The 27,401-nt window shown below is 49.7% G+C and overlaps 1 protein-coding gene and 2 non-coding genes across 6 annotated transcripts; 1 reads left to right on the forward strand and 2 right to left on the reverse strand.

Annotated features, from left to right (window-relative positions):
• Positions 1–312: 312 nt before the first annotated feature.
• CTC1 (CST telomere replication complex component 1) lies at positions 313–25,149 on the reverse strand. 4 transcript variants are annotated; one of them, XM_075859234.1, is made up of 24 exons: positions 24,653–25,149; positions 24,461–24,582; positions 21,637–21,889; positions 21,267–21,466; positions 18,658–18,793; positions 17,200–17,487; positions 16,760–16,888; positions 16,457–16,683; positions 16,140–16,314; positions 15,894–15,965; positions 12,832–12,940; positions 12,481–12,559; positions 12,095–12,395; positions 11,924–12,013; positions 4,512–4,607; positions 4,373–4,434; positions 4,193–4,296; positions 3,962–4,124; positions 2,826–2,897; positions 1,981–2,125; positions 1,846–1,907; positions 1,601–1,763; positions 1,406–1,532; positions 313–535 (listed from the first exon to the last, which is right to left on the reverse strand). In XM_075859234.1, exons 1-24 carry the CDS (start codon positions 24,680–24,682, stop codon positions 381–383), a joined length of 3,360 nt encoding a protein of 1,119 aa, XP_075715349.1. In that variant the 5' UTR covers positions 24,683–25,149; the 3' UTR covers positions 313–380. The 4 variants fall into 4 exon arrangements, with proteins under 4 accessions (XP_075715349.1, XP_075715348.1, XP_075715347.1 ...); XM_075859233.1 differs by having other exon boundaries at positions 15,894–16,046; positions 18,658–18,790; positions 24,653–25,148; XM_075859232.1 differs by having other exon boundaries at positions 15,894–16,046; positions 24,653–25,147.
• Positions 25,150–26,368: 1,219 nt separating this feature from the next.
• On the forward strand, positions 26,369–26,440 carry TRNAP-UGG (transfer RNA proline (anticodon UGG)). The gene has a single exon. It is a non-coding gene; the product is annotated as a tRNA-Pro (tRNA).
• Positions 26,441–26,694: 254 nt separating this feature from the next.
• Positions 26,695–26,776, reverse strand: TRNAL-AAG (transfer RNA leucine (anticodon AAG)). The gene has a single exon. It is a non-coding gene; the product is annotated as a tRNA-Leu (tRNA).
• Positions 26,777–27,401: the final 625 nt, after the last annotated feature.

Genomic DNA, 27,401 nt, shown 5'->3' on the forward strand with positions numbered 1-27,401 from the left:
CTATCCTAAACTCCGAAAACGATATCTACACCTGCTATTAGCTGGCTTTAATATTATTAAACCTGTTAACGAGGCAGGCCACACCCACGCACAGTAAACTCCACCCACTTTTCAAAACGGGCAGATCTGTTGTGCAGCTGACAAACACTGGACTTTCTGGAGGACGTAGTGAGCGAAATCTATAGAACCACATAAATAAAATATTTTATTCTTTTTATGTTGCTTATGGCGCCCTGAGACCGTTCTTTTATGTGTCACTATGGAGAAAGCCCAATTGTTCTAGAGTTCCCCTTTAATAACCACAAGACAATATTATATATAGATAAAATAGTTTAATTATAATTTATAAAATATTCAGTTACCATTATTACAGATTCATTTTACCTAATGGCAGATTGGTTTCGGTCTCTAATCATGTGACACAAGGCCCGAGGCTCCGCCTTCTGTAGCTGTACACAGGTGACCACAGGTGCTGCTGGAACACGGGTGACATATTCTCTCTCCCCTCGCGTGAAGCGGGTGAGCTGTGATGATGCTAGGGAGTGTTACCAATATGAATAAGCTCGCTGAGGAACCACGAGAGGCTTCACATACAAAGTACAACCGATTCAACACACGTGACAGGACATTAGAGTGCAAGTTCTTAAGCATGAACGGATATACTAGTAGATATTTAAGCCGGTCATTTTCAGTCTACAACTTTGTAACATACTTTGCATTTCAGTACACCATTTTCAAGATCTATACTTGCTGTCAGTGAATGGAAACACTCCTGTTTATATTCAGTGGCCAAAAACCTGATCTTTCCTCGTCCACACCTCCCTTTCAGTACTCAGCCCACAAATTACAATGTCTCGCATGATTTATATTGACGTTGAATGATTTCCTGTGCAATCTTCTCATGCTTTCTGAGTGGGTTGGACTTGAAACAAGTCTGTGCAGCAAGAAGAGGCAGTGTCATGTATAGCAGATGGAACAATACCGCTGTAGGTATTGGACAAAATTGCATCCAGTCATGGCACAAGTTACTGTGTTGAAGCTGTATTGACATATGGCAAATTTAAATTGGCCTCATCCTTTCCGAATCATGTCAATATGGTTGCTCCATTTGTTTTCCAGTCTACACCATCTTCAATTATCTAAACACAGCATCACAGATTACTGTCGTGGACTTCAAGCTGATGCATTGTAACAAACTACATCTGTGTGAGCAGCACTAGGTCCGGAGGAGCTTTCAGTCTCTGAATACATGTTTCCATTCAATGACCGTAAGCAGAGATTTTTAACTAACTTTCACCTGGCATCTCTGGATCCCCAATTTCCCATAAAACAAGGCACAAAATAAAAACCTTGTAACGAGCTACGAGAGTTTCGGAATGCGGCCATTGGTGTTAGGGATTCTCACCTGGAATCGCGGCTCCTGCAGTTACCACGCGTTGCCTGAACGTGAGGAGCAGAGGACGGGAGATGGCGGGACGTGACATCAGGAACGTCATATGGTCCACCAGAGGGTCTTTGCTGTCCTCGTCACTCTGCAGCAGAGGATTGGTGTAAGTTCTGAGCACCATCCTCAATAACACTATCTGGTCTACACACATACCGGCATCTCGCTCCTCCCCCGACTCTTCGCCACCACTTTCCCCCGCGTCAGAACCCGCCCCTGCAGACCCTCCCAGAGGCTTCGGGAGACTCCCAGCATCAATGCCACCGCCTCATCCTGCAGGTAGAGCTGCGCCTCTCCTGATCCATCCTCCGCTTTCACCCTGAGATGGAAAACAACAGGTTAACCATGGTTGCGCTCTGCTCTTCCTTCATGTAAGAGCTCGGGGGTCGCGCTCTGCTCACCAGGCTCTTGCTCTGAAGACCCCGGACTGAGAGGTGCAGGAGGGCGAGCGGTCACAGGCTCCCTGCAGGTTAAGAAGAGTCTTAGCCGAGTGACATGAGGGAACTGGATTATAGGGAGGTGGACGGGAGACTTACCAGTATGAATGCAGCGCCGCACATGGAGCAGTCCCAGTACAGCGTCATGTTCAGGACACAGGTCACGGAGCACACGGCACGTTGCGGGGCTGGGGTCCCTGTCAGCTGCTTGAACAGCACAAGAGGGGGTGCAGAAACATCCTGACTGAAAGTACAAAGGACGATCTATCTGTACCAATTACAAACTAACTTCCTCACTATTTTTAAGATTTCTGCTTGCTGTCAGTGAATGGGAACTTTCTTGTTTATACCTAGAGGCTGAATACACCTACAGGCCTAATACTTCTCGCAATTGAGGGTTTGTTACAGTTGGATCCGATCTAGACAATCCTCTCTGAGGTAAATACATCAGCGGCACAAATCTCTCTCCTGTCCTGATATTTTGTTACAATGTTTCAGTGCAGGTCAAATCTATCAGTCGTGAGTCCAGTCCTCAGCTGTTAGACGTATTAGGTCAGGACGGGTTTTTGGCTTCTGACTGTGAACAATAATGTCCCCAATCATATGCCAGCAAGCAGAGATCTTGAAAATGGTGAGAAATTGAAACACAAAAGTATATTAGAAAGTTCCAGAACTTTTTTTTTACATAAACTTTGAAAACTCTGTTAAATGGGGTTGTCAGCACGGCCGCTATATACAGTGTACTGAGCCTTTTGCTTCCGGCACGACCACTGCATAATATCCAGCGCCCAGAGGCAGCCGGGACAGCTGATTGGTACAGGGTCCGGTTGTCGGACCCCCATCAATCATATACTGATGACCTATCCTGTGGACGTCATCAGTATGAAAAACCGCCCTGTGACCAGAAATCCCCTTTAACTATTTCACACAATTACAAGACTCACAAAATCTCTGCTGGTGGGCTCAAGATGCTGACGTGGGTGGTGGGCACGCTGCGGAGGTAGACGCTGCCAGACCTTAGCGGGAGAACAAGAGGAAAATAAATATCAGGGTTTGCCACTATGTTATCAGATGTTCATGAAATGCTCAGGAACAGTACAGGATAAGTAATGTAATATATGTACACAGTGAACAGAAATCGCAACCGCTTCAGATTCGGATAAACGTCATGGCACGACTGGAGGCGATGTCTGTTCACTCCGGTGAAGTACCTGCGGGAGGAAGTGACGTCACAGCGTGATCTCGCGAGATCACGCTGTGCTGTGAAACAAGCTGGGCATGAATGGGGAGAAGTGTATGATGCTGATAGATCAGCGTCATACATTTTTCTTCACAACGCCCACTTGGTGAAAAGTAACAAAAACGCCCACCTGGGCATAAAGAACAAATATGTATAAATCTTAAAATAACTTCATAACTTGGTCAAAAATAAAAGTTTTTCAGAAAACAAAACAAAATAAAACCAGTAGTTATGTACATTAAAGCGCCTATTAGATTAGGTAGGAGATCGGCAGTTATAAACGGGTGACAGGGCGTCTTTAATCTCATGATCGGCAGTATTTGATTACTATAAAGGGTGATCCTAAGGAAAAACTTCTAATTCATAAGAATAGAGAATTAGGGTATTAAGTAAAATGACAACACCAAGGTGCCAGATTATGGAATATTCCAGACTATTGGACTTCTACTGTACTTTGTATAGCGCGCGTTTCGCCATGGTTGCAGTGCCGTTTTTCTCATATGTCCTATTAGTCGTGCTCATTCCCAGGCAGACACTTCCCTTATAGGAAAGCAGCTGCATGCGAGCAATATAATCCATACACGCTGCTCCATCCCAGGAGAACAAGTGATCTACGTATATATGGCCCCCTATGTGGTTCAATAATACCCTTGTCCCCTGCTTGCTGATGGATACCACTGCCAGACAGACCTGCTCAATTCCTCCAGGCCCAGGGAGAAAAGAATCACCCGATACAATACATCAGATATGCAGCTGGTCTGTATATAGAATAACGGCTACCGCAAGCGTTAACCGAAAGAGAAGTCCACATGTAAATAAGATGGGGAGAAGGAATAATACCTGGACACTTTCCGCTCCAAAGCTTGCAGCATTACTGTGGCCCCTGGGAGAAGCCCCAGAGGGTAGGGGCCCCCTGAGACGTCCAGATACACAGATGCAGATAAAGCATTCTGGGGCTGCGTTAGGTTCACTTTGATTGATGCTCCGGGAGGCAGAAAGGTGTCTGTGGAGGATCGCAGGGTCTCAGCATCATACATGACCAGGCAGCAATAAGAAGACGACGATGCTTACCAGGGACTCTGTGTGTGCTGGACGGCACTGCCCTCGTACTCGATGTGTCACATATGGAGCGGCTGGACACCACGCCAGTCACTGACAGCAGAGAGCTACTGGAGCTGCAAGAAAGATCACCTGGATCAGGAACCGCACATGGCAGCTTAACCACGAGGCCCTGCCTGCGGGGCAACCCACCTCTTCTTCAGCGCTTCTTCTATAGATAGGACGTCCGCTGCGCCTGGAGAGAGCGTTGTGCCCTAAATACACAGACAGGAGAGATCAGAGGGTCTACACAGAACAGAGAGTAACAACAACAACAGCGAGGACAAGTCACCTCTACATCTTCTAGTGTCCAGTCAGCGGGGACCAGGAGACACCGAGGAGCACAGACGATGGGAGGAGCAGATAAACGCTCAAATATTCCCAAATCCTGAAAAATAAATGAACAAATCACAGGGAGGAAAGGATAAGTCCAAAAACACAATGATAAAGACAGGAGGGAGCGGAGTCTACTCCACCTGCAGGGTGATACATATAGAAGAGAGCTATGAGACTACTCCTCCTCCTGCAGGGTGATACATATAGAAGAGAGCTATGAGACTACTTCTCCTCCTGCAGGGTGATATATATAGAAGAGAGCTAGGAGTCTACTCCTCCTCCTGCAGGCTGATATATATAGAAGAGAGCTATGAGACTACTCCTCCTCCTGCAGGGTGATATATATAGAAGAGAGCTATGAGACTACTCCTCCTCCTGCAGGGTGATATATATAGAAGAGAGCTATGAGTCTACTCCTCCTCCTGCAGGGTGATATATATAGAAGAGAGCTATGAGTCTACTCCTCCTCCTGCAGGGTGATATATATATAGAAGAGAGCTATGAGACTACTCCTCCTCCTGCAGGGTGATATATATATAGAAGAGAGCTATGAGACTACTCCTCCTCCTGCAGGGTGATATATATAGAAGAGAGCTATGAGTCTACTCCTCGTCCTGCAGGGTGATACATATAGAAGAGAGCTATGAGACTACTCCTCCTCCTGCAGGGTGATACATATAGAAGAGAGCTATGAGACTACTCCTCCTCCTGCAGGGTGATATATATAGAAGAGAGCTATGTGTCTACTCCTCCTCCTGCAGGGTGATATATATAGAAGAGAGCTATGAGACTACTCCTCCTCCTGCAGGGTGATACATATAGAAGAGAGCTATGAGACTACTCCTCCTGCAGGGTGATATATATAGAAGAGAGCTATGAGACTACTCCTCCTCCTGCAGGGTGATACATATAGAAGAGAGCTATGAGTCTACTCCTCCTGCAGGGTGATATATATAGAAGAGAGCTATGAGTCTACTCCTCCTCCTGCAGGCTGATATATATAGAAGAGAGCTAGGAGTCTACTCCTCCTCCTGCAGGGTGATATATATATAGAAGAGAGCTATGAGTCTACTCCTCCTCCTGCAGGGTGATATATATAGAAGAGAGCTATGAGACTACTCCTCCTCCTGCAGGGTGATATATATAGAAGAGAGCTATGAGACTACTCCTCCTCCTGCAGGGTGATATATATATATAGAAGAGAGCTATGAGACTACTCCTCCTCCTGCAGGGTGATACATATAGAAGAGAGCTATGAGACTACTCCTCCTCCTGCAGGGTGATATATATAGAAGAGAGCTATGAGTCTACTCCTCCTCCTGCAGGGTGATATATATAGAAGAGAGCTATGAGTCTACTCCTCCTCCTGCAGGGTGATACATATAGAAGAGAGCTATGAGTCTACTCCACCTGCAGGGTGATACATATAGAAGAGAGCTATGAGACTACTCCTCCTCCTGCAGGGTAATATATATAGAAGAGAGCTATGAGTCTACTCCACCTGCAGGGTGATACATATAGAAGAGAGCTATGAGACTACTCCTCCTCCTGCAGGGTGATATATATAGAAGAGAGCTATGAGACTACTCCTCCTCCTGCAGGGTGATACACATAGAAGAGAGCTATGAGTCTACTCCTCCTGCAGGGTGATATATATAGAAGAGAGCTACGAGTCTACTCCTCCTCCTGCAGGGTGATATATATATAAGAGAGCCATGAGTCTACTCCTCCTCCTGCAGGGTGATACATATAGAAGAGAGCTATGAGACTACTCCTCCTCCTGCAGGGTGATATATATAGAAGAGAGCTATGAGACTACTCCTCCTGCAGGCTGATATATATAGAAGAGAGCTATGAGTCTACTCCTCCTCCTGCAGGGTGATACATATAGAAGAGCGCTATGAGTCTACTCCTCCTCCTGCAGGGTGATATATATAGAAGAGAGCTATGAGACTACTCCTCCTCCTGCAGGGTGATATATATAGAAGAGAGCTATGAGACTACTCCTCCTCCTGCAGGGTGATATATATAGAAGAGAGCTATGAGTCTACTCCTCCTCCTGCAGGGTGATACATATAGAAGAGAGCTATGAGACTCCTCCTCCTCCTGCAGGGTGATATATATAGAAGAGAGCTATGAGACTACTCCTCCTCCTGCAGGGTGATACATATAGAAGAGAGCTATGAGTCTACTCCACCTGCAGGGTGATACATATAGAAGAGAGCTATGAGACTACTCCTCCTCCTGCAGGGTGATATATATAGAAGAGAGCTATGAGACTACTCCTCCTCCTGCAGGGTGATACACATAGAAGAGAGCTATGAGTCTACTCCTCCTGCAGGGTGATATATATAGAAGAGAGCTACGAGTCTACTCCTCCTCCTGCAGGGTGATATATATATATAAGAGAGCTATGAGTCTACTCCTCCTCCTGCAGGGTGATACATATAGAAGAGAGCTATGAGACGACTACTCCTCCTGCAGGGTGATATATAGAGAAGAGAGCTATGAGTCTACTCCTCCTCCTGCAGGGTGATATATATAGAAGAGAGCTATGAGTCTACTCCTCCTCCTGCAGGGTGATATATATAGAAGAGAGCTATGAGACTACTCCTCCTGCAGGGTGATATATATAGAAGAGAGCTATGAGTCTACTCCTCCTCCTGCAGGGTGATATATATATAGAAGAGAGCTATGAGACTACTCCTCCTCCTGCAGGGTGATACATATAGAAGAGAGTTATGAGTCTACTCCTCCTCCTGCAGGGTGATACATATAGAAGAGAGCTATGAGACTACTCCTCCTCCTGCAGGGTGATACATATAGAAGAGAGCTATGAGACTACTCCTCCTCCTGCAGGGTGATACATATAGAAGAGCGCTATGAGACTACTCCTCCTCCTGCAGGGTGATATATATATATAGAAGAGAGCTATGAGTCTACTCCTCCTCCTGCAGGGTGATATATATATATAGAAGAGAGCTATGAGTCTACTCCTCCTCCTGCAGGGTGATACATATAGAAGCGAGCTATGAGTCTACTCCTCCTCCTGCAGGGTGATACATATAGAAGAGAGCTATGAGTCTACTCCTCCTCCTGCAGGGTGATACATATAGAAGAGAGCTATGAGTCTACTCCTCCTCCTGCAGGGTGATATATATATATATATATATAGAAGAGAGCTATGAGTCTACTCCTCCTCCTGCAGGGTGATACATATAGAAGCGAGCTATGAGTCTACTCCTCCTCCTGCAGGGTGATATATATAGAAGAGAGCTATGAGTCTACTCCTCCTCCTGCAGGATGACACATATAGAAGAGAGCTATGAGACTACTCCTCCTCCTGCAGGGTGATATATATAGAAGAGAGCTATGAGACTACTCCTCCTCCTGCAGGGTGATATATATAGGAGAGAGCTATGAGTCTACTCCTCCTGCAGGGTGATATATATAGAAGAGAGCTATGAGACTACTCCTCCTCCTGCAGGGTGATATATATAGAAGAGAGCTATGAGTCTACTCCTCCTCCTGCAGGGTGATATATATATAGAAGAGAGCTATGAGTCTACTCCTCCTCCTGCAGGGTGATATATATATAGAAGAGAGCTATGAGACTACTCCTCCTCCTGCAGGGTGATATATATATAGAAGAGAGCTATGAGTCTACTCCTCCTCCTGCAGGGTGATATATATAGAAGAGAGCTATGAGTCTACTCCTCCTCCTGCAGGGTGATATATATATATAGAAGAGAGCTATGAGTCTACTCCTCCTCCTGCAGGGTGATACATATAGAAGAGAGCTATCAGACTACTCCTCCTCCTGCAGGGTGATACATATAGAAGAGAGCTATGAGTCTACTCCTCCTCCTGCAGGGTGATATATATAGAAGAGAGCTATGAGCCTACTCCTCCTCCTGCAGGGTGATACATATAGAAGAGAGCTATGAGACTACTCCTCCTGCAGGGTGATACATATAGAAGAGAGCTATGAGCCTACTCCTCCTCCTGCAGGGTGATACATATAGAAGAGAGCTATGAGTCTACTCCTCCTCCTGCAGGGTGATATATATAGAAGAGAGCTATGAGTCTACTCCTCCTCCTGCAGGGTGATATATATAGAAGAGAGCTATGAGTCTACTCCTCCTCCTGCAGGGTGATATATATATATAGAAGAGAGCTATGAGTCTACTCCTCCTCCTGCAGGGTGATATATATAGAAGAGAGCTATGAGCCTACTCCTCCTCCTGCAGGGTGATACATATAGAAGAGAGCTATGAGACTACTCCTCCTCCTGCAGGGTGATATATATAGAAGAGAGCTATGAGACTACTCCACCTCCTGCAGGGTGATACATATAGAAGAGAGCTATGAGACTACTCCTCCTCCTGCAGGGTGATACATATAGAAGAGAGCTATGAGTCTACTCCTCCTCCTGCAGGGTGATACATATAGAAGAGAGCTATGAGACTACTCCTCCTCCTGCAGGGTGATACAGATAGAAGAGAGCTATGAGTCTACTCCTCCTCCTACAGGGTGATACATATAGAAGAGAGCTATGTTTCTACTCCTCCTCCTGCAGGGTGACACGGATATAAGGGAGCGTTACAGTGATACTGCAGGGTGACACGGATATAAGGGAGCGTTACAGTGATACTACGTGGTGACACAGATATAAGGGAGCGTTACAGTGATACTGCGTGGTGACACAGATATAAGGGAGCGTTACAGTGATACTACAGGGTGACACGGATATAAGGGAGCGTTACAGTGATACTGCAGGGTGACACGGATATAAGGGAGCGTTACTGCAGGGTGACACGGATATAAGGGAGCGTTACAGTGATACTGCAGGGTAACACGGATATCAGGGAGCGTTACAGTGTTACTGCAGGGTAACACAGATATAAGGGAGCGTTACAGTGATACTGCAGGGTAACACAGATATAAGGGAGCGTTACAGTGTTACTGCAGGGTGACACGGATATAAGGGAGCGTTACAGTGTTACTGCAGGGTGACACAGATATAAGGGAGCGTTACAGTGATACTGCAGGGTGACACGGATATAAGGGAGCGTTACAGTGATACTGCAGGGTGACACAGATATAAGGGAGCGTTACAGTGATACTGCAGGGTGACACAGATATAAGGGAGCGTTACAGTGATACTGCAGGGTAACACAGATATAAGGGAGCGTTACAGTGATACTGCAGGGTGACACGCATATAAGGGAGCGTTACAGTGATACTGCAGGGTGACACAGATATAAGGGAGCGTTACAGTGATACTGCAGGGTGACACGGATATAAGGGAGCGTTACAGTGATACTGCAGGGTGACACGGATATAAGGGAGCGTTACAGTGATACTGCAGGGTGACACGGATATAAGGGAGCGTTACAGTGATACTGCAGGGTGACAGATATAAGGGAGCGTTACAGTGATACTGCAGGGTGACACGGATATAAGGGAGCGTTACAGTGTTACTGCAGGGTGACACGGATATAAGGGAGCGTTTCAGTGATACTGCAGGGTGACACGGATATCAGGGAGCGTTACAGTGATACTGCAGGGTGACACAGATATAAGGGAGCGTTACAGTGATACGGCAGGGTAACACAGATATAAGGGAGCGTTACAGTGATACTGCAGGGTGACAGATATAAGGGAGCGTTACAGTGATACGGCAGGGTAACACAGATATAAGGGAGCGTTACAGTGATACTGCAGGGTAACACAGATATAAGGGAGCGTTACAGTGATACTGCAGGGTGACACGGATATAAGGGAGCGTTACAGTGATACTGCAGGGTGACACAGATATAAGGGAGCGTTACAGTGATACTGCAGGGTGACACGGACATAAGGGAGCGTTACAGTGTTACTGCAGGGTGACACGGATATAAGGGAGCGTTACAGTGATACTGCAGGGTGACACGGATATAAGGGAGCGTTACAGTGATACTGCAGGGTAACACAGATATAAGGGAGCGTTACAGTGATACTGCAGGGTGACACGGACATAAGGGAGCGTTACAGTGTTACTGCAGGGTGACACGGATATAAGGGAGCGTTACAGTGATACTGCAGGGTGACACGGACATAAGGGAGCGTTACAGTGTTACTGCAGGGTGACACGGATATAAGGGAGCGTTACAGTGATACTGCAGGGTGACACGGATATAAGGGAGCGTTACAGTGATACTGCAGGGTGACACGGACATAAGGGAGCGTTACAGTGTTACTGCAGGGTGACACGGATATAAGGGAGCGTTACAGTGATACTGCAGGGTGACACGGACATAAGGGAGCGTTACAGTGTTACTGCAGGGTGACACAGATATAAGGGAGCGTTACAGTGATACTGCAGGGTGACACGGACATAAGGGAGCGTTACAGTGTTACTGCAGGGTGACACAGATATAAGGGAGCGTTACAGTGTTACTGCAGGGTGACACGGATATAAGGGAGCGTTACAGTGATACTGCAGGGTGACACGGATATAAGGGAGCGTTACAGTGATACTGCAGGGTGACACGGATATAAGGGAGCGTTACAGTGATACTGCAGGGTGACACAGATATAAGGGAGCGTTACAGTGATACTGCAGGGTGACACAGACATAAGGGAGCGTTACAGTGTTACTGCAGGGTGACACGGATATAAGGGAGCGTTACAGTGATACTGCAGGGTGACACGGATATAAGGGAGCGTTACAGTGATACTGCAGGGTAACACAGATATAAGGGAGCGTTACAGTGATACTGCAGGGTGACACGGATATCAGGGAGCGTTACAGTGATACTGCAGGGTGACACAGATATAAGGGAGCGTTACAGTGATACGGCAGGGTAACACAGATATAAGGGAGCGTTACAGTGATACTGCAGGGTGACACAGACATAAGGGAGCGTTACAGTGATACTGCAGGGTAACACAGATATAAGGGAGCGTTACAGTGATACTGCAGGGTGACACAGATATAAGGGAGCGTTACAGTGATACTGCAGGGTGACACAGACATAAGGGAGCGTTACAGTGTTACTGCAGGGTAACACAGATATAAGGGAGCGTTACAGTGATACTGCAGGGTGACACAGATATAAGGGAGCGTTACAGTGATACTGCAGGGTGACACAGACATAAGGGAGCGTTACAGTGTTACTGCAGGGTGACACAGATATAAGGGAGCGTTACAGTGATATTGCAGGGTGACACAGATATAAGGGAGCGTTACAGTGTTACTGCAGGGTGACACGGATATAAGGGAGCGTTACAGTGTTACTGCAGGGTGACACAGACATAAGGGAGCGTTACAGTGTTACTGCAGGGTGACAGAAATATGGCGTACAGTAAATCACAGTGTCTCACCGTCTCTCCTGTTGCAGTCAGACGATACAACCTGTTTGGCTGTAAGAAATGAAACCAGCGGACAGCGGAGGAGGAGAACAGCAGTACAACCTGCACAGACAACAGAATATATCCCTCAGTCACTGACCGATAACACCGAATAACAGGACAATAGCTCTCTCACTCTCCTACCTTTGAAACACCATCTCCTTTATCTGATATTTTGGCATATTTATCTCCTTCTTCTGGAGAGAAGTCCTGGACGTCCACCCATGAAGCCGTAGCCCGGAATTGAAGCTCTTTGTCATGGCCGGGTTTTAGACGCCTCCCTTCCAAATTTTTTATGACTAGATGGCGCTGTGCCCAGGAAGCCTCCAGCTGGGGTATTTTACTTGGCGGTTGAACCCCAGATACCGGAACTGGGCAAGAAGAGGAGGAGGAATGGGAAAAGTGGAGGATTCTCACGTCCCGAGCGAGGAACACCACGTAAGTCCTGAGGCAGAAAGAGCACGGGGCGGTGAGAAGAAGAACGACCTACACACTGGTCAGGTGGACATGAAGCTCGGTGGGACTGTTACCTGCAGCGCTGATCCTGGTCATCTTTATTACGAATGGTTTCAGTCACCAAGTGATAGTGTCGAACCTCGAGGACGCAGCCTGCGAATATAAGATCATTTTCACTGGATGTCCCCTTTAAGGATCGCACAAATACCTGAGATTTTCCCCACTATACACAGTAGGATTTGGCCTTGATATCTATTTGATCGTCGCTGTGAAACACAGGAAAAAGGTTTTCCCATGGAAAATTGCTTGGACGGTGGGGTATTTCGCACACTTGCATTGGCGAACGGGACTGATAGAAGAGGTTTAGAAACATACAAGTAAAAATACGGCCATTGTGGGCAATGAAAGAAGCGGGGGACACGTACCTATCCACGCTACTGGAGGAGCCGGCAAGACCAGGCAGGTGAGAGAAGACGACTGATCCTTTAATAGCAGGGATCCTGAGGAGGAGACCTGAAGAACACCAAGGAGGACCTGTAGAGAGAGACTATAATGTGACATAGCGATGACTGGACCCAGGACGTGTGCAGCCGCCATCTCTAGACCTGCATCTAACCGATCCACACAGAGGAACCTATAGAAGAAACTTGTGATGTCACTGCTTAAAGAGAAAGACACTGTTTCCAATTACGACAATTCTCCACTCACAAACCCCCGAGATACATCGCCTGACGGGTTACGGTGACAAACCCCTGATGAGGAACTTACAGGAACATTCCAGGCAAAACCGATACATTATCTTATGCCTAGAGAAGGGCCTGAAGGGGCGGAGCATGACTCAGGGATTCAAATCTGAAATCAGAGAAATTATGCTCTGCCCCCTCAGCCTCTGCACTAGGCATGACGCAGTATCAGCTTCACTTTGAGTGTTTTCCTCTTTAACCCCTTAAAGAGGCTCTGTCACCACATTATAAGTGCCCTATCTCCTACATAATCTGATCGGCGCTGTAATGCACATAAGTGTTTTTTATTTTTAAAAAAACTATCATTTTTGACCAAGTTATAAACAATTTTAGATTTATGTGTAAAGGATTTGCCAGTCACAGCTTCTGTGTCGACGCCCGTGGTTAATCAGTCTGCATCTGCTCCTATGTCTGATAGAGTGACTCGATCTGCTACCACTCAGGCTGGTAGGCTCAGGAGTGGGAGAACCAATCACAGCCTGGCCAGATGGCTATAGCTCCCGCCCTCGGTCTATTTATACCTGCATTTCCTGCTCCTCCTTTGCCTGTGATTCTTTCCTGTTTCCTGGCTCTGCTGCTTCTGCTAGTACTATTGACCTCTGCTTCATATTGACCCTGGCTTTACTGACTACGCTCCTGCTCTGCGTTTGGTACTTCGTACACTCCTGGTTTGACTCGGCTCGTTCACTACTCTTGTTGCTCACGGTGTTGCCGTGGGCAACTGCCCCATTTCCCTTAGCTTCTGTGGACCCATGTCTGTTTGTCTGTCGTGCACATATTAAGCGTAGGGACCGTCGCCCAGTTGTACGCCGTCGCCTAGGACGGGCCGTGCAAGTAGGCAGGGACTAGTGGCGGGTAGATTAGGGCTCACCTGTCTGTCTCCCTACCCCGTCATTACATTATGCTAATTTGTTTCTTAATAGACAAGTGGGCGTGTTTTTACTTTTGAACAAGTGGGCGTTGTACAGAGGAGTGTATGACGCTGACCAATCAGCATCATTCACTTCTCTCCATTCATTTACTCAGCGCATAATGATCCTGCGTCGTTCACTATGTGCTGTCACTTACTCACACATGAACGGTTACTGATGTGTCTTGAGAGTTAATAGACAATCGCTTCCAGCCAGGACGCGATGTCTATTCACAATCCCGACACTTCGGTAACGTTTGTGTGGGAGTTACAGCACAGCAAGCATAATCTCGCGAGATCACGCTGTAAATGACAGCTTACAGTGTGATCTCGCGAGATTACGCTTGATGTGCTATAACTTCCACACAAACGTTACTGAAGTGTCGGGATTGTGAATAGACATCCCGTCCTGGCTGGTAGTGATGTCTATTAACTCTCAAGACACTTCAGTAACGTTAATGTGTAAGTATGTGACAGCACATCATGATGTAGCAAGATCACTATGTGCTGAATAAATGAATAAACGTATGACGCTGATTGGTCAGCGTCATACACTTCTCTCCACAACGCCCACTTGGTCAAAAAGTAAAAACACAATTAGCATAAATCTAAAATAGGTCATAACTCCGTCAAAATTGATGTAGAAGATAGGGCACTTATAACCTGGCGACGGAGCCTCTTTAACGCAGAATAATGTACATGTAAATCAGCTGTGCCCATGCGATTAGGCGTGACTGTGATTGACAGCCACACTCCTGCACTAACGACCGGGATCGGAGAACCCTCCGATATCAGATGTTTAACCCCTGAAGCACTGCGATAAGTGCGGACGATGGGAGGGGGCTACATTTGTCCTGTCCCGGTCGCTTTGTCAATGCAATCGCCAGGACGGACTGGGAAATCATGACAGCCCTGGACCTAATAAAGGCGTCCAGGGCTGTCACGCATTAGTGACAGTTAGAGCAGATCTTCGGTATGTCCTAACAGATGCCTGTACATTTTACATGCACTGACAGTAAAGTATTGTCACAGGCATACTACAGTAGTAAAGCGTTCTAAAGAAAAAGTAAAAAAAGTCAAATAAAGTAAATGATTAAAGAAAACCAAGCCGCAATGCGAAAACAAATAAATAAACCCTAGTTTTTAAAAAAAATAAACTTAATCAAAGTAAAAAACCATAGAAAACAAATACTTATTATATATCCCCACACTCATCTGGACCCATACAATAAAGTTACGCTTTCTATTATATTACTTTTAACGGTTAACACCATAAAAAACAAAAAAGTAAGAAACAGGTGGAATAGCTTCTTTTTTATCAATTCCCCTTACCAAAATAATTCATATAAATTAAACGCTACCATATTTTTACCCGAAATTGTGATGCATAAAAACATGACTTGTCCTGTCGAAATGTGAGGAAGCAAAAACGATAGAAATTCTATTGTTACTTCAGGCGTTACAACCGGTCACTAAACTATAGGCCTCTTGTGCCCCTCCTTCCAACAAACAAGGACCACCCTACCTTCACCCAGAGCCCCACCCCCTTCACCTGGGACTCCTCCTCCCAACACCGGGTGCTTCTCACATGTCATACTGTAGTGTGAGAGTATCAAGCATGGTGTACTCTGCGAATGGGGGGGGGCATCCCTGGACATTCTCAAGCTTCTTTGTTGGGGGGGGGGCATCCCTGGAAATTCTCCCGCTTCTTTGTTGGTCACCAAACAATACCACAGATCTGTCCATGGAGACTCTACATTCCTATACATTACACCCCGACAATGAAGTCTGTTTTGGCCTCAGTATATAGGCGGGTATGATCTCTCGTACTCACGTGAGGCGTGGACAGGTCTCCGGATCGCAGTGAGTAACGGGACCAGAGAAGACGCTGACTTGATTCCTCTCCCTGAAGGTTGTGAGACGACGAGACCAGAGAAGGAAACAGAGAGAGAGGAGGGAGGCACCAGGGAGGCGGCAGCGGTGAGTACTGGTAGGAGGGGGGGGGGGGGGATGAGGAGATGGTATTATTACATCATGACCGCTGACCCCCCCCCCACCTCTTATTCCTCATGGGCCTTACCTCTCGCAGTGGACAGTCATGTGGATCTGCAACCATCTCTTCCTGTATATCCCTCTCACGTCTCCCGTTGGGCCAAGTGGACAGTGCGGGGGACAACAGTTTCTCTGCAAGACCTTGTGCTCCAGATCCGTGAGGTCGGGTGACGCAGGACTGTCTGACCAGACGAGGACACAATCTGAAAGATCCGGATCATAATAATAATATGACATAAACCATATACAAATTTTCAATGCTCTCATTATATAACTAGGTTACCTGAGAGGTTGTCACGGCCCCGCCCCCATCACCACCATAACAGATCCCTCCACATCACTTACTTGTCCTGCAGCTGGTCGATGACGTGACATACCCACAGGTACTCCGGCAGCCGCAGCCGGTAGCGGAACAGAAGGTGGAGATATAAGTTACTGGATCCGGAGAACAGGGAACATGGCGTGTTAAGACGAGAGAATTCACATATTCTGAGCCGGCTTCTGAGACAGCACGAGAGGACAAGAGTGGGGAAGACAGGGCTGGGAGACTGCTGCAGGTGGGCATCACAAACCTGAAAACCAAGAGCACAGCTATAAATGAGCGCTGCCGGATATAGTCTCTACACCTCACCTGTAACGTTACCTCACCTCAACCCTCGCGCCAACTCGAAGTCCTCGCCCTCCGTTCCGCAGCTGGGTGTATGCCATGCAGAGGAGAACCGCCCCATCCAGCTCAAACAAACCTGCATGGGCATTCAGCACCTGTGTGACAACCCCCTGAAAGAGAGAACCCCATATTACACCAGAGAGAGAGATACAGCGGATACATATCCCCCCTCCCCCATTAGCGAAATGTCAGGGGTCTGCTCAGTGGATAGCATGGACAACCTCTTGGAGATATGTGTCCGTACTACAGTACATAAGGTTCAATAGGCTGGGATAGAAATTCTGACGAGTTCCCAGTCTTTGATGGACAACAATTCCCAGCATGCCTTTATTACGCTTCACTATTATTATAAATGGAGTAAGCTCAGCAGCGTCCACTGTAAGGAGAAGCCTCGATGTAATGACCGGTCTCCGGTCCTCACCTTGTAGGTTAAGGTCTTGGCTTCTTTACATTGTCCTCCCGTCGCTCTCTCCCGAGGGCGACCATGTGACGCTGTAGTTTCACTTGGTTCTCTTAGGTTTTCTGAACTCTCCATAATAGGAGTGGAGGAAATGGATGGAGAGAGCTGTGGCCGCGAGACGAGAAGGGAAGAGGACGTCACAGCAAACACCCGCTGCAGTGACCCGCGAAGACACGAGAATGCGAGAGAGGTCACTTCATACGTGTCACCCACATTTAACACCTGATTCCAGGACAGCTTGGATGGAACCTGCAAGAGAAGATACAGATACGACCATGAAGGGAGATACAGAGAGGTCACACCGAGAGAAGAGAGCTAGGAGTCTACTCCTCCTCCTGCAGGGTGATACATATAGAAGAGAGCTATGAGCCTACTCCTCCTCCTGCAGGGTGATATATATAGAAGAGAGCTATGAGACTACTCCTCCTGCAGGGTGATACATATAGAAGAGAGCTATGAGTCTACTCCTCCTCCTGCAGGGTGATACATATAGAAGAGAGATATGAGACTACTCCTCCTCCTGCAGGGTAATATATATAGAAGAGAGCTATGAGACTACTCCTCCTGCAGGGTGATACATATAGAAGAGAGCTATGAGACTACTCCTCCTCCTGCAGGGTGATACATATAGAAGAGAGCTATGAGACTACTCCTCCTCCTGCAGGGTGATACAGATAGTAGAGAGCTATGAGTCTACTCCTCCTCCTGCAGGGTGATACATATAGAAGAGAGCTATGAGTCTACTCCTCCTCCTGCAGGGTGATATATATAGAAGAGAGCTATGAGTCTACTCCTCCTTCTACAGGGTGATATATATAGAAGAGAGCTATGAGTCTACTCCTCCTCCTGCAGGGTGATATATATAGAAGAGAGCTATGAGACTACTCCTTCTCCTGCAGGGTGATACATATAGAAGAGAGCTATGAGACTACTCCTCCTCCTGCAGTGTGATACATATAGAAGAGAGTTATGAGACTACTCCTCCTCCTGCAGGGTGATATATATATATATATATATATATATATATATATATATATAGAAGAGAGCTATGAGACTACTCCTCCTCCTGCAGGGTGATATATATATATATATATATATATATAGAAGAGAGCTATGAGACTACTCCTCCTCCTGCAGGGTGATATATATATATATATATATATATATATATATATATATATATATATAGAAGAGAGCTATGAGACTACTCCTCCTCCTGCAGGGTGATACATATAGAAGAGAGCTATGAGACTACTCCTCCTCCTGCAGGGTGATATATATAGAAGAGAGCTATGAGTCTACTCCTCCTGCAGGGTGATATATATAGAAGAGAGCTATGAGACTACTCCTCCTCCTGCAGGGTGATACATATAGAAGAGCTATGAGACTACTCCTCCTCCTGCAGGGTAACGCACTCACCTGTACAATCACAGGTACAGACTGTTTTGTATCTTGAAGAAAGAAGAAGAAGAAAGTCTTGTTCCGGATGGTAACCAGTGATGTGACAGATGACAGCTGACCAGATACTGACACTCGGGATCCATGGGATCGGCTGCTGCAGGAGGAGAGAGGGGTAAGAAAAGAGAAGGATAGAAAACACTGGTCATGGGACAAGCGAGGAAAATAAAGACAAACATATAAATCATAATACAGGGGGAGGAGGAGAGGTCGTAAGAACACAAGGAGGAGAAGGGGCAGCAGGAACGCCAAGAGGAGAAAGGGCCGCAGGAACGCCAAGAGGAAGAGGGGGGAGGCCGCAGGAACGCGAGGAGGAGGAGGGGGAGAGGCCACAGGAACACCAGGTAGAGGAGGGGAAAAGGCCACAGGAACACCAGGTAGAGGAGGGGAAAAGGCCACAGGAACACCAGGTAGAGGAGGGGAAAAGGCCACAGGAACACCAGGTAGAGGAGGGGAAAAGGCCACAGGAACACCAGGTAGAGGAGATGGGGGGAGAGGCTGCAGGAACGCCAAGAGGAGGAGGAGGGGGTCGTAAAAACACAAGAAGGAGGAGGGGCAGAAGGAATGCCAAGAGGAGGAAGAGCCGCAGGTACGCCAAGAGGAGAAAGGGCCGCAGGAACGCCAAGAGGAGAAAGGGACGCAGGAATGCCAAGAGGAGGGGTCGTAAGAACACGAGGGGGAGGGGCCGCAGGAATGGCAACAGGAGGAAGGGGAGAGGCTGCAGGAACGCCAGGATTTGGGGGGAAAGGACGAAGGAAAGTCAGGAGGAGAAGAAGGAGCCGCCGGAAAGCCAAGAGGAGAAAAAGCCGCAGGAACGCCAAGAGGAGGAAGGGCCGCAGGAACGTCAAGAGGAAGGGCCGCAGGAACGCCAAGAGGAGGAGGGGTCGTAATAACACGAGGGGGTGGGGCCGCAGAAACACCAGGAGGAGGAGGGGAAAAGGCCGCAGGAACGCCAGGAGGAGGAGGGGAAAAGGCCGCAGGAACGCCAGGAGAAGGAGGGGAAAGGGCCGCAGGAACGCCGAGAGGAGAAAGGGCCGCAGGAACGCCGAGAGGAGGAAGGGCCGCAGGAACGCCGAGAGGAGGAAGGGCCGCAGGAACGCCGAGAGGAGGAAGGGCCGCAGGAACGCCGAGAGGAGGAAGGGCCGCAGGAACGCCGAGAGGAGGAAGGGCCGCAGGAACGCCGAGAGGAGGAAGGGCCGCAGGAACGCCGAGAGGAGGAAGGACCGCAGGAACGCCGAGAGGAGGAAGGGCCGCAGGAACGCCGAGAGGAGGAAGGACCGCAGGAACGCCGAGAGGAGGAAGGGCCGCAGGAACGCCGAGAGGAGGAAGGGCCGCAGGAACGCCGAGAGGAGGAAGGGCCGCAGGAACCTCGAGAGGAGGAGGGGTCGTAAGAACACGAGGGGGAGGTACCGCAGGAACGCCAACAGGAGGAAGGGGCCACAGGAACGCCGAGAGGAGGAAGGGCCGCAGGAACCTCGAGAGGAGGAGGGGTCGTAAGAACACGAGGGGGAGGTACCGCAGGAACGCCAACAGGAGGAAGGGGCCACAGGAACGCCGAGAGGAGGAAGGGCCGCAGGAACGCCGAGAGGAGGAAGGGCCGCAGGAACGCCGAGAGGAGGAAGGGCCGCAGGAACGCCGAGAGGAGAAAGGGCCGCAGGAACGCCGAGAGGAGGAAGGGCCGCAGGAACGCCGAGAGGAGGAAGGGCCGCAGGAACGCCGAGAGGAGGAAGGGCCGCAGGAACGCCGAGAGGAGGAAGGGCCGCAGGAACGCCGAGAGGAGGAAGGGCCGCAGGAACGCCGAGAGGAGGAAGGGCCGCAGGAACGCCGAGAGGAGGAAGGGCCGCAGGAACGCCGAGAGGAGGAAGGGCCGCAGGAACGCCGAGAGGAGGAAGGGCCGCAGGAACGCCGAGAGGAGGAAGGGCCGCAGGAACGCCGAGAGGAGGAAGGGCCGCAGGAACGGCGAGAGGAGGAGGGGCCGCAGGAACGCCAAGAGGAGGAGGGGCCGCAGGAACGCCAAGAGGAGGAGGGGCCGCAGAAACGCCAAGTGGAGGAGGGGCCGCAGGAACGCCAAGAGGAGGAGGGGCCGCAGGAACGCCAAGAGGAGGAGGGGCCGCAGGAACGCCAAGAGGAGGAGGGGCCGCAGGAACGCCAAGAGGAGGAGGGGCCGCAGGAACGCCAAGAGGAGGAGGGGCCGCAGGAACGCCAAGAGGAGGAGGGGCCGCAGGAACGCCAAGAGGAGGAGGGGCCGCAGGAACGCCAAGAGGAGGAGGGGCTGCAGGAACGCCAAGAGGAGGAGGGGCCGCAGGAACGCCAAGAGGAGGAGGGGCCGCAGGAACGCCAAGAGGAGGAGGGGCCGCAGGAACGCCAAGAGGAGGAGGGGCCGCAGGAACGCCAAGAGGAGGAGGGGCCGCAGGAACGCCAAGAGGAGGGGGGAGGAGGAGCCGCAGGAAGACGGGGGGGGGGGGGGGGGAAGAGGGGAAGAGGCCAAGGGAAAGGCACAAAAAAGAAGAAGAGGCCGCAGGAATGGCAGGAGGAGGAGGAGGGGTAGAGGCTACAGGAACACCCATTACCTGTCACCTAGAAGCAGGGTGGCGGACTCAGGAGTCATAGATGAAGAACCCGCTGGAACTTGTGCTGTGACCTCGGGTCGGGTGACTGGTATAGGGGGAGACATGACCTCCACGTAGCCTCCTCTGTGATGACTGGGAATATAAGTCCAACAAGGGAAGAAGACCAGAGAGCCCAGACATGACCAATCAAACTGAGACATCTGTGGGGAGAATAATCACATCACCGCTTCAGAGTGACGCCATCTTGTGGCCGCAGGTAAGGGTTGTCATGGGCACTGACTAGTAGTTTGCAGCCCCTGTATGTTACATAGTAAAATGAGAAATTATGTGCCCATAACAACCAAACCCTCCTGTCAGGCTGGCATCTCACCTCACATGGCACACAGCCGCTGGCGTCTCGGATATAAAGGTTCCCATCATTCTCGTTACCAGTGGGCTGGTCTGTAATGTACCCTACCAGGAGGAGACGGGCACGTGGAAGTATGGCGGAGGGTGCACTGCTGGATTCTCTCCTGTGCCCCAAACCCTCATGACTCCACTGCTGGAACTGCTTAGTGTCCCAGCCCAGGAGGGAGACGCAGGGCGAGCGCTGGAGGGAGAGCAGCTGAGCGATCGGGGCGAGACTAGGAAGAGATAAGAGATCACTACAGCCACCTAGACCATGACACACCCCAACATAACTACATTCTGACCCCTACAGGAAGGACACAGCACTGCTACATGCAGAATGTACCTCTACCACTGTTGTGGGGGGGCTGCATTGCACCTCTACCGCTGTTGTGGGGGGGCTGCATTGCACCTCTACCGCTGTTGTGGGGGGGCTGCATTGCACCTCTACCGCGGTTGTGGGGGGGCTGCATTGCACCTCTACCGCGGTTGTGGGGGGGCTGCATTGCACCTCTACCGCGGTTGTGGGGGGGCTGCATTGCACCTCTCGCGCGGTTGTGGGGGCTGCATTGCACCTCTCGCGCGGTTGTGGGGGCTGCATTGCACCTCTCGCGCGGTTATGGGGGCTGCATTGCACCTCTCGCGCGGTTATGGGGGCTGCATTGCACCTCTCGCGCGGTTATGGGGGCTGCATTGCACCTCTCGCGCGGTTATGGGGGCTGCATTGCACCTCTCGCGCGGTTATGGGGGCTGCATTGCACCTCTCGCGCGGTTATGGGGGCTGCATTGCACCTCTCGCGCGGTTATGGGGGCTGCATTGCACCTCTCGCGCGGTTATGGGGGCTGCATTGCACCTCTCGCGCGGTTATGGGGGCTGCATTGCACCTCTCGCGCGGTTATGGGGGCTGCATTGCACCTCTCGCGCGGTTATGGGGGCTGCATTGCACCTCTCGCGCGGTTATGGGGGCTGCATTGCACCTCTCGCGCGGTTATGGGGGCTGCATTGCACCTCTCGCGCGGTTATGGGGGCTGCATTGCACCTCTCGCGCGGTTATGGGGGCTGCATTGCACCTCTCGCGCGGTTATGGGGGCTGCATTGCACCTCTCGCGCGGTTATGGGGGCTGCATTGCACCTCTCGCGCGGTTATGGGGGCTGCATTGCACCTCTCGCGCGGTTATGGGGGCTGCATTGCACCTCTCGCGCGGTTATGGGGGCTGCATTGCACCTCTCGCGCGGTTATGGGGGCTGCATTGCACCTCTCGCGCGGTTATGGGGGCTGCATTGCACCTCTCGCGCGGTTATGGGGGCTGCATTGCACCTCTCGCGCGGTTATGGGGGCTGCATTGCACCTCTCGCGCGGTTATGGGGGCTGCATTGCACCTCTCGCGCGGTTATGGGGGCTGCATTGCACCTCTCGCGCGGTTATGGGGGCTGCATTGCACCTCTCGCGCGGTTATGGGGGCTGCATTGCACCTCTCGCGCGGTTATGGGGGCTGCATTGCACCTCTCGCGCGGTTATGGGGGCTGCATTGCACCTCTCGCACGGTTATGGGGGCTGCATTGCACCTCTCGCACGGTTATGGGGGCTGCATTGCACCTCTCGCACGGTTATGGGGGCTGCATTGCACCTCTCGCACGGTTATGGGGGCTGCATTGCACCTCTCGCACGGTTATGGGGGCTGCATTGCACCTCTCGCACGGTTATGGGGGCTGCATTGCACCTCTCGCACGGTTATGGGGGCTGCATTGCACCTCTCGCACGGTTATGGGGGCTGCATTGCACCTCTCGCACGGTTATGGGGGCTGCATTGCACCTCTCGCACGGTTATGGGGGCTGCATTGCACCTCTCGCACGGTTATGGGGGCTGCATTGCACCTCTCGCACGGTTATGGGGGCTGCATTGCACCTCTCGCACGGTTATGGGGGCTGCATTGCACCTCTCGCACGGTTATGGGGGCTGCATTGCACCTCTCGCACGGTTATGGGGGCTGCATTGCACCTCTCGCACGGTTATGGGGGCTGCATTGCACCTCTCGCACGGTTATGGGGGCTGCATTGCACCTCTCGCACGGTTATGGGGGCTGCATTGCACCTCTCGCACGGTTATGGGGGCTGCATTGCACCTCTCGCACGGTTATGGGGGCTGCATTGCACCTCTCGCACGGTTATGGGGGCTGCATTGCACCTCTAGCACGGTTACGGGGGCTGCATTGCACCTCTAGCACTGTTACGGGGGCTGCATTGCACCTCTAGCACGGTTACGGGGGCTGTATTGCACCTCTAGCACGGTTACGGGGGCTGTATTGTACCTCTAGCACTGTTACGGGGGCTGTATTGTACCTCTAGCACGGTTACGGGGGCTGTATTGTACCTCTAGCACTGTTACGGGGGCTGTATTGTACCTCTAGCACGGTTACGGGGGCTGTATTGTACCTCTAGCACGGTTACGGGGGCTGTATTGTACCTCTAGCACTGTTATGGGGGCTGTATTGTACCTCTAGCACTGTTATGGGGGCTGTATTGTACCTCTAGCACTGTTATGGGGGCTGTATTGTACCTCTAGCACTGTTATGGGGGCTGTGTTGTACCTCTAGCACTGTTATGGGGGCTGTATTGTACCTCTAGCACTGTTATGGGGGCTGTATTGTACCTCTAGCACTGTTATGGGGGCTGTATTGTACCTCTAGCACTGTTATGGGGGCTGTGTTGTACCTCTAGCACTGTTATGGGGGCTGTATTGTACCTCTAGCACTGTTATGGGGGCTGTATTGTACCTCTAGCACTGTTATGGGGGCTGTATTGTACCTGTAGCTGACAGGCAGCTGGGGGCTCAGGGTCTGCAGACATGGGATGAGCTCTCTCCCCGCTTCCCCCTCACACAGCTGCTCCAGGACATGTCTCTCCACCGCCTGCAGCCAGGACGTGACCTGCAACAAGACGCAGTCTCAGGACATGTAGACACCGGCCATTACCTCACATTACACGCCGGACACCTACCTGAACACCCTGAGGTGCCCCGGTCTCCATGGGAACCGGACACCGCACTGACCGCCCAACTTTATCCCAGACTTCAAAAACTCCTGGAAATACTGGCAGAAAACGGAAACGACGTCATCATCAGGCATCACTTACTGGCGGAAGTGTGTTGTTACCTGTGTAATCGGGGCCATCTGGCGCTCAATATGTGAACTGCAGTTTCAGTACCGTGAGAACCTGGAAATGCTCGCCACCTGTTGTCCAAATTGTGAACTACTTCCATGTTAAAGTACCACTAAAACATGGATATGCGGCCATCTGGTGTTCAAAAACATGAACTGCATCAATTTTCAAGCTCAGCACCGGAAAGGAATTGTTCGCCCGGCGTTCAAAATACGCACTACATCCACTTCACAGCACCGGGCTCGCCGTCTGGTGTCTAAAATGTGAACCTCATCCACTTCACAGCACCGTGAAAATGTGTAAAGGCTCGCCGCCTGGTGTCTAAAGTACATCAGCTTTACAGTACAGTAGTAACATGGAAATGGCCGCAACCTGGTGTTCAAAATGTGAACTACATCTACTTTACATTACCGTAGAAACAAGGAAATGTCCGCCTCTTAGTGTCCAAAATGTGAACTACATCTACTTTACAGTACCGTATAAACAACGAAAAGTCAGCCTCCTAGTGTCCAAAATGTGAACTATATCCACTTTAGGCCGGATTTACACGAGCGTGTGCGTTTTGCGCGCGGAACAAAACGCTGCATTTTGCGTGCGCAAAAGGCACTTAACAGCACCATGTGTCATCACCATATGATGCGTGGCTGCGTGATTTTGATTGATGTTAATGGGAGGTCAGAGGTGTAAACGCCCGAAGATAGGACATGTCCCTTCTTACTCCCGCGAGACGGTATTACCGCTCGCGGGAGAAAAACGCCTCCGCCTCACATTGAAATCAATGGGAGGCATCTTCGGCCGGTTTTTGGCGAGTTTTGCGGCGTGATTTCCGCGTCAAAAAACTCGTCAAAATACTCTGTGTGAACATAGCCGCCTCAAATTACGCCTGAAAAAACGGCTCCATTACGCCTGCAAACATCTGCCCATTGCTTGCATTGGGTCTTACAATGTTCTGTGCAGACGAGCTGTCATTTTACACGTCGCTGTCAAAAGACGGCGCATAGATGGTGCATAAAATTACGCCCGCTGCAAAGAAGTGCAGGACACTTCTTGGGACAAAATTGGAGCCGTTTTTCATTGACTCCAATGAAAATCAGCTCCAATTACGTCCGTAAAAGACGCTGCGAAAAACGGGTCCACTTGCAAAAACATCTGAAATTCTGGAGCTGTTTTCTCCTGTTTTTCAGACGTATTTTGCGCTGTCGTGTGAACATACCCTTAGACATTCAATCAGAAGGCCAAAGAGTGATTTTGGTATTTCTGTACACTCCGCCTCCGTCTTGACTGAACAATGTAAATTTTTATTAGATCAGAACTATGTAAGGATATTCGCATTAGGTGGCCATAACTGGGAAGAAGACATCTTACCTTTCACTGCCCCAAACACATACAGGATGGCAGGGATCACAACCACCGCTGTCATCATCCTGATCGCAGGGAGCTCTGTAGAGTGTCAGCTCTGTGCCCCAGCCCCTCTGCTTCAGGTTACTATGTGCTATAATGCGTTCACTTTCATGTGATTACTTACATATAAAATCGGCAGTGCCCCTGGAAGTTGGCTCGTTGGTCTAGGGGTATGATTCTCGCTTTGGGTGCGAGAGGTCCCGGGTTCAAATCCCGGACGAGCCCTTTTTTTTTTGTAACTACATTTTATAATGAAAAAAAATATCCTGTGATATATTTATTTGTCGATGCAATAAAACTCAGGTCTTAAAATGCAATTTATTGTTTTTCGTGTGCAAATTATATAGATGTTTTATTACAATAATGTTGCTATCTGTATTTTATATAAATAAGAGCAGAGGTCCCTAAGAAGATAGTGATGTGGACGGGATTGTAAACCACATACAGGGAATGTTATTGCAAATATAAAAAAAAATACCTGGCAGCGGTGGGATTCGAACCCACGCCCCCGAAGAGACTGGAGCCTTAATCCAGCGCCTTAGACCGCTCGGCCACGCTACCTAGATGAGGATGTTATAACAGTGGAGGCTCAGACTTTTGCTAATGCCCCATCATGATGTCGCACTGTATAATGTATAGGAGGGGGCGCCTCAGGTTGTGTATTTATACGGCGTCTGTCTGATGCGGCTCTGCAGCTGCTGTGAACATTTACGGCTTACGCAGATGAACAGCCACAAGAGGCAAACCTACTAACCAGAGTGGATGCAATTCACATTTTGAGCACCAGATGGCACTCATTCCCTTGTTTTTACAGTACTGTGTAGTGTGTGTAGTTCACATTATGGACACCAGGCGGCAAACATTTTCATGATTTCACGGTGCATTTCAGTGGATGTCGTGACTATGGATATGTTCACATGGCCGTAAATGACCAGAAAAACGGCTGAAAAACCAGAAGCAGAATGCCTACAAACATCTGCCCATTGATTTCAATGGGAAATACAGCGTCCTGTTCCCACGGGGCGTTATTTGGGTGTTATTAGTGCATGTCAATTCTTGAGCCGTTTTTGGAGCCGTTTTAACAGCAGGAAAACAGCTCCAAAAACGGCCATAAAAAAACGCCACAAAAAACGCGAGTTGCTTAAAAAACGGCTGAAAATCAGAGGCATATCTCCAGAGTGATTAA

The sequence above is a fragment of the Rhinoderma darwinii genome, chromosome 3, assembly GCF_050947455.1.
Source record: "Rhinoderma darwinii isolate aRhiDar2 chromosome 3, aRhiDar2.hap1, whole genome shotgun sequence".
Lineage (NCBI taxonomy): Eukaryota > Metazoa > Chordata > Amphibia > Anura > Rhinodermatidae > Rhinoderma > Rhinoderma darwinii.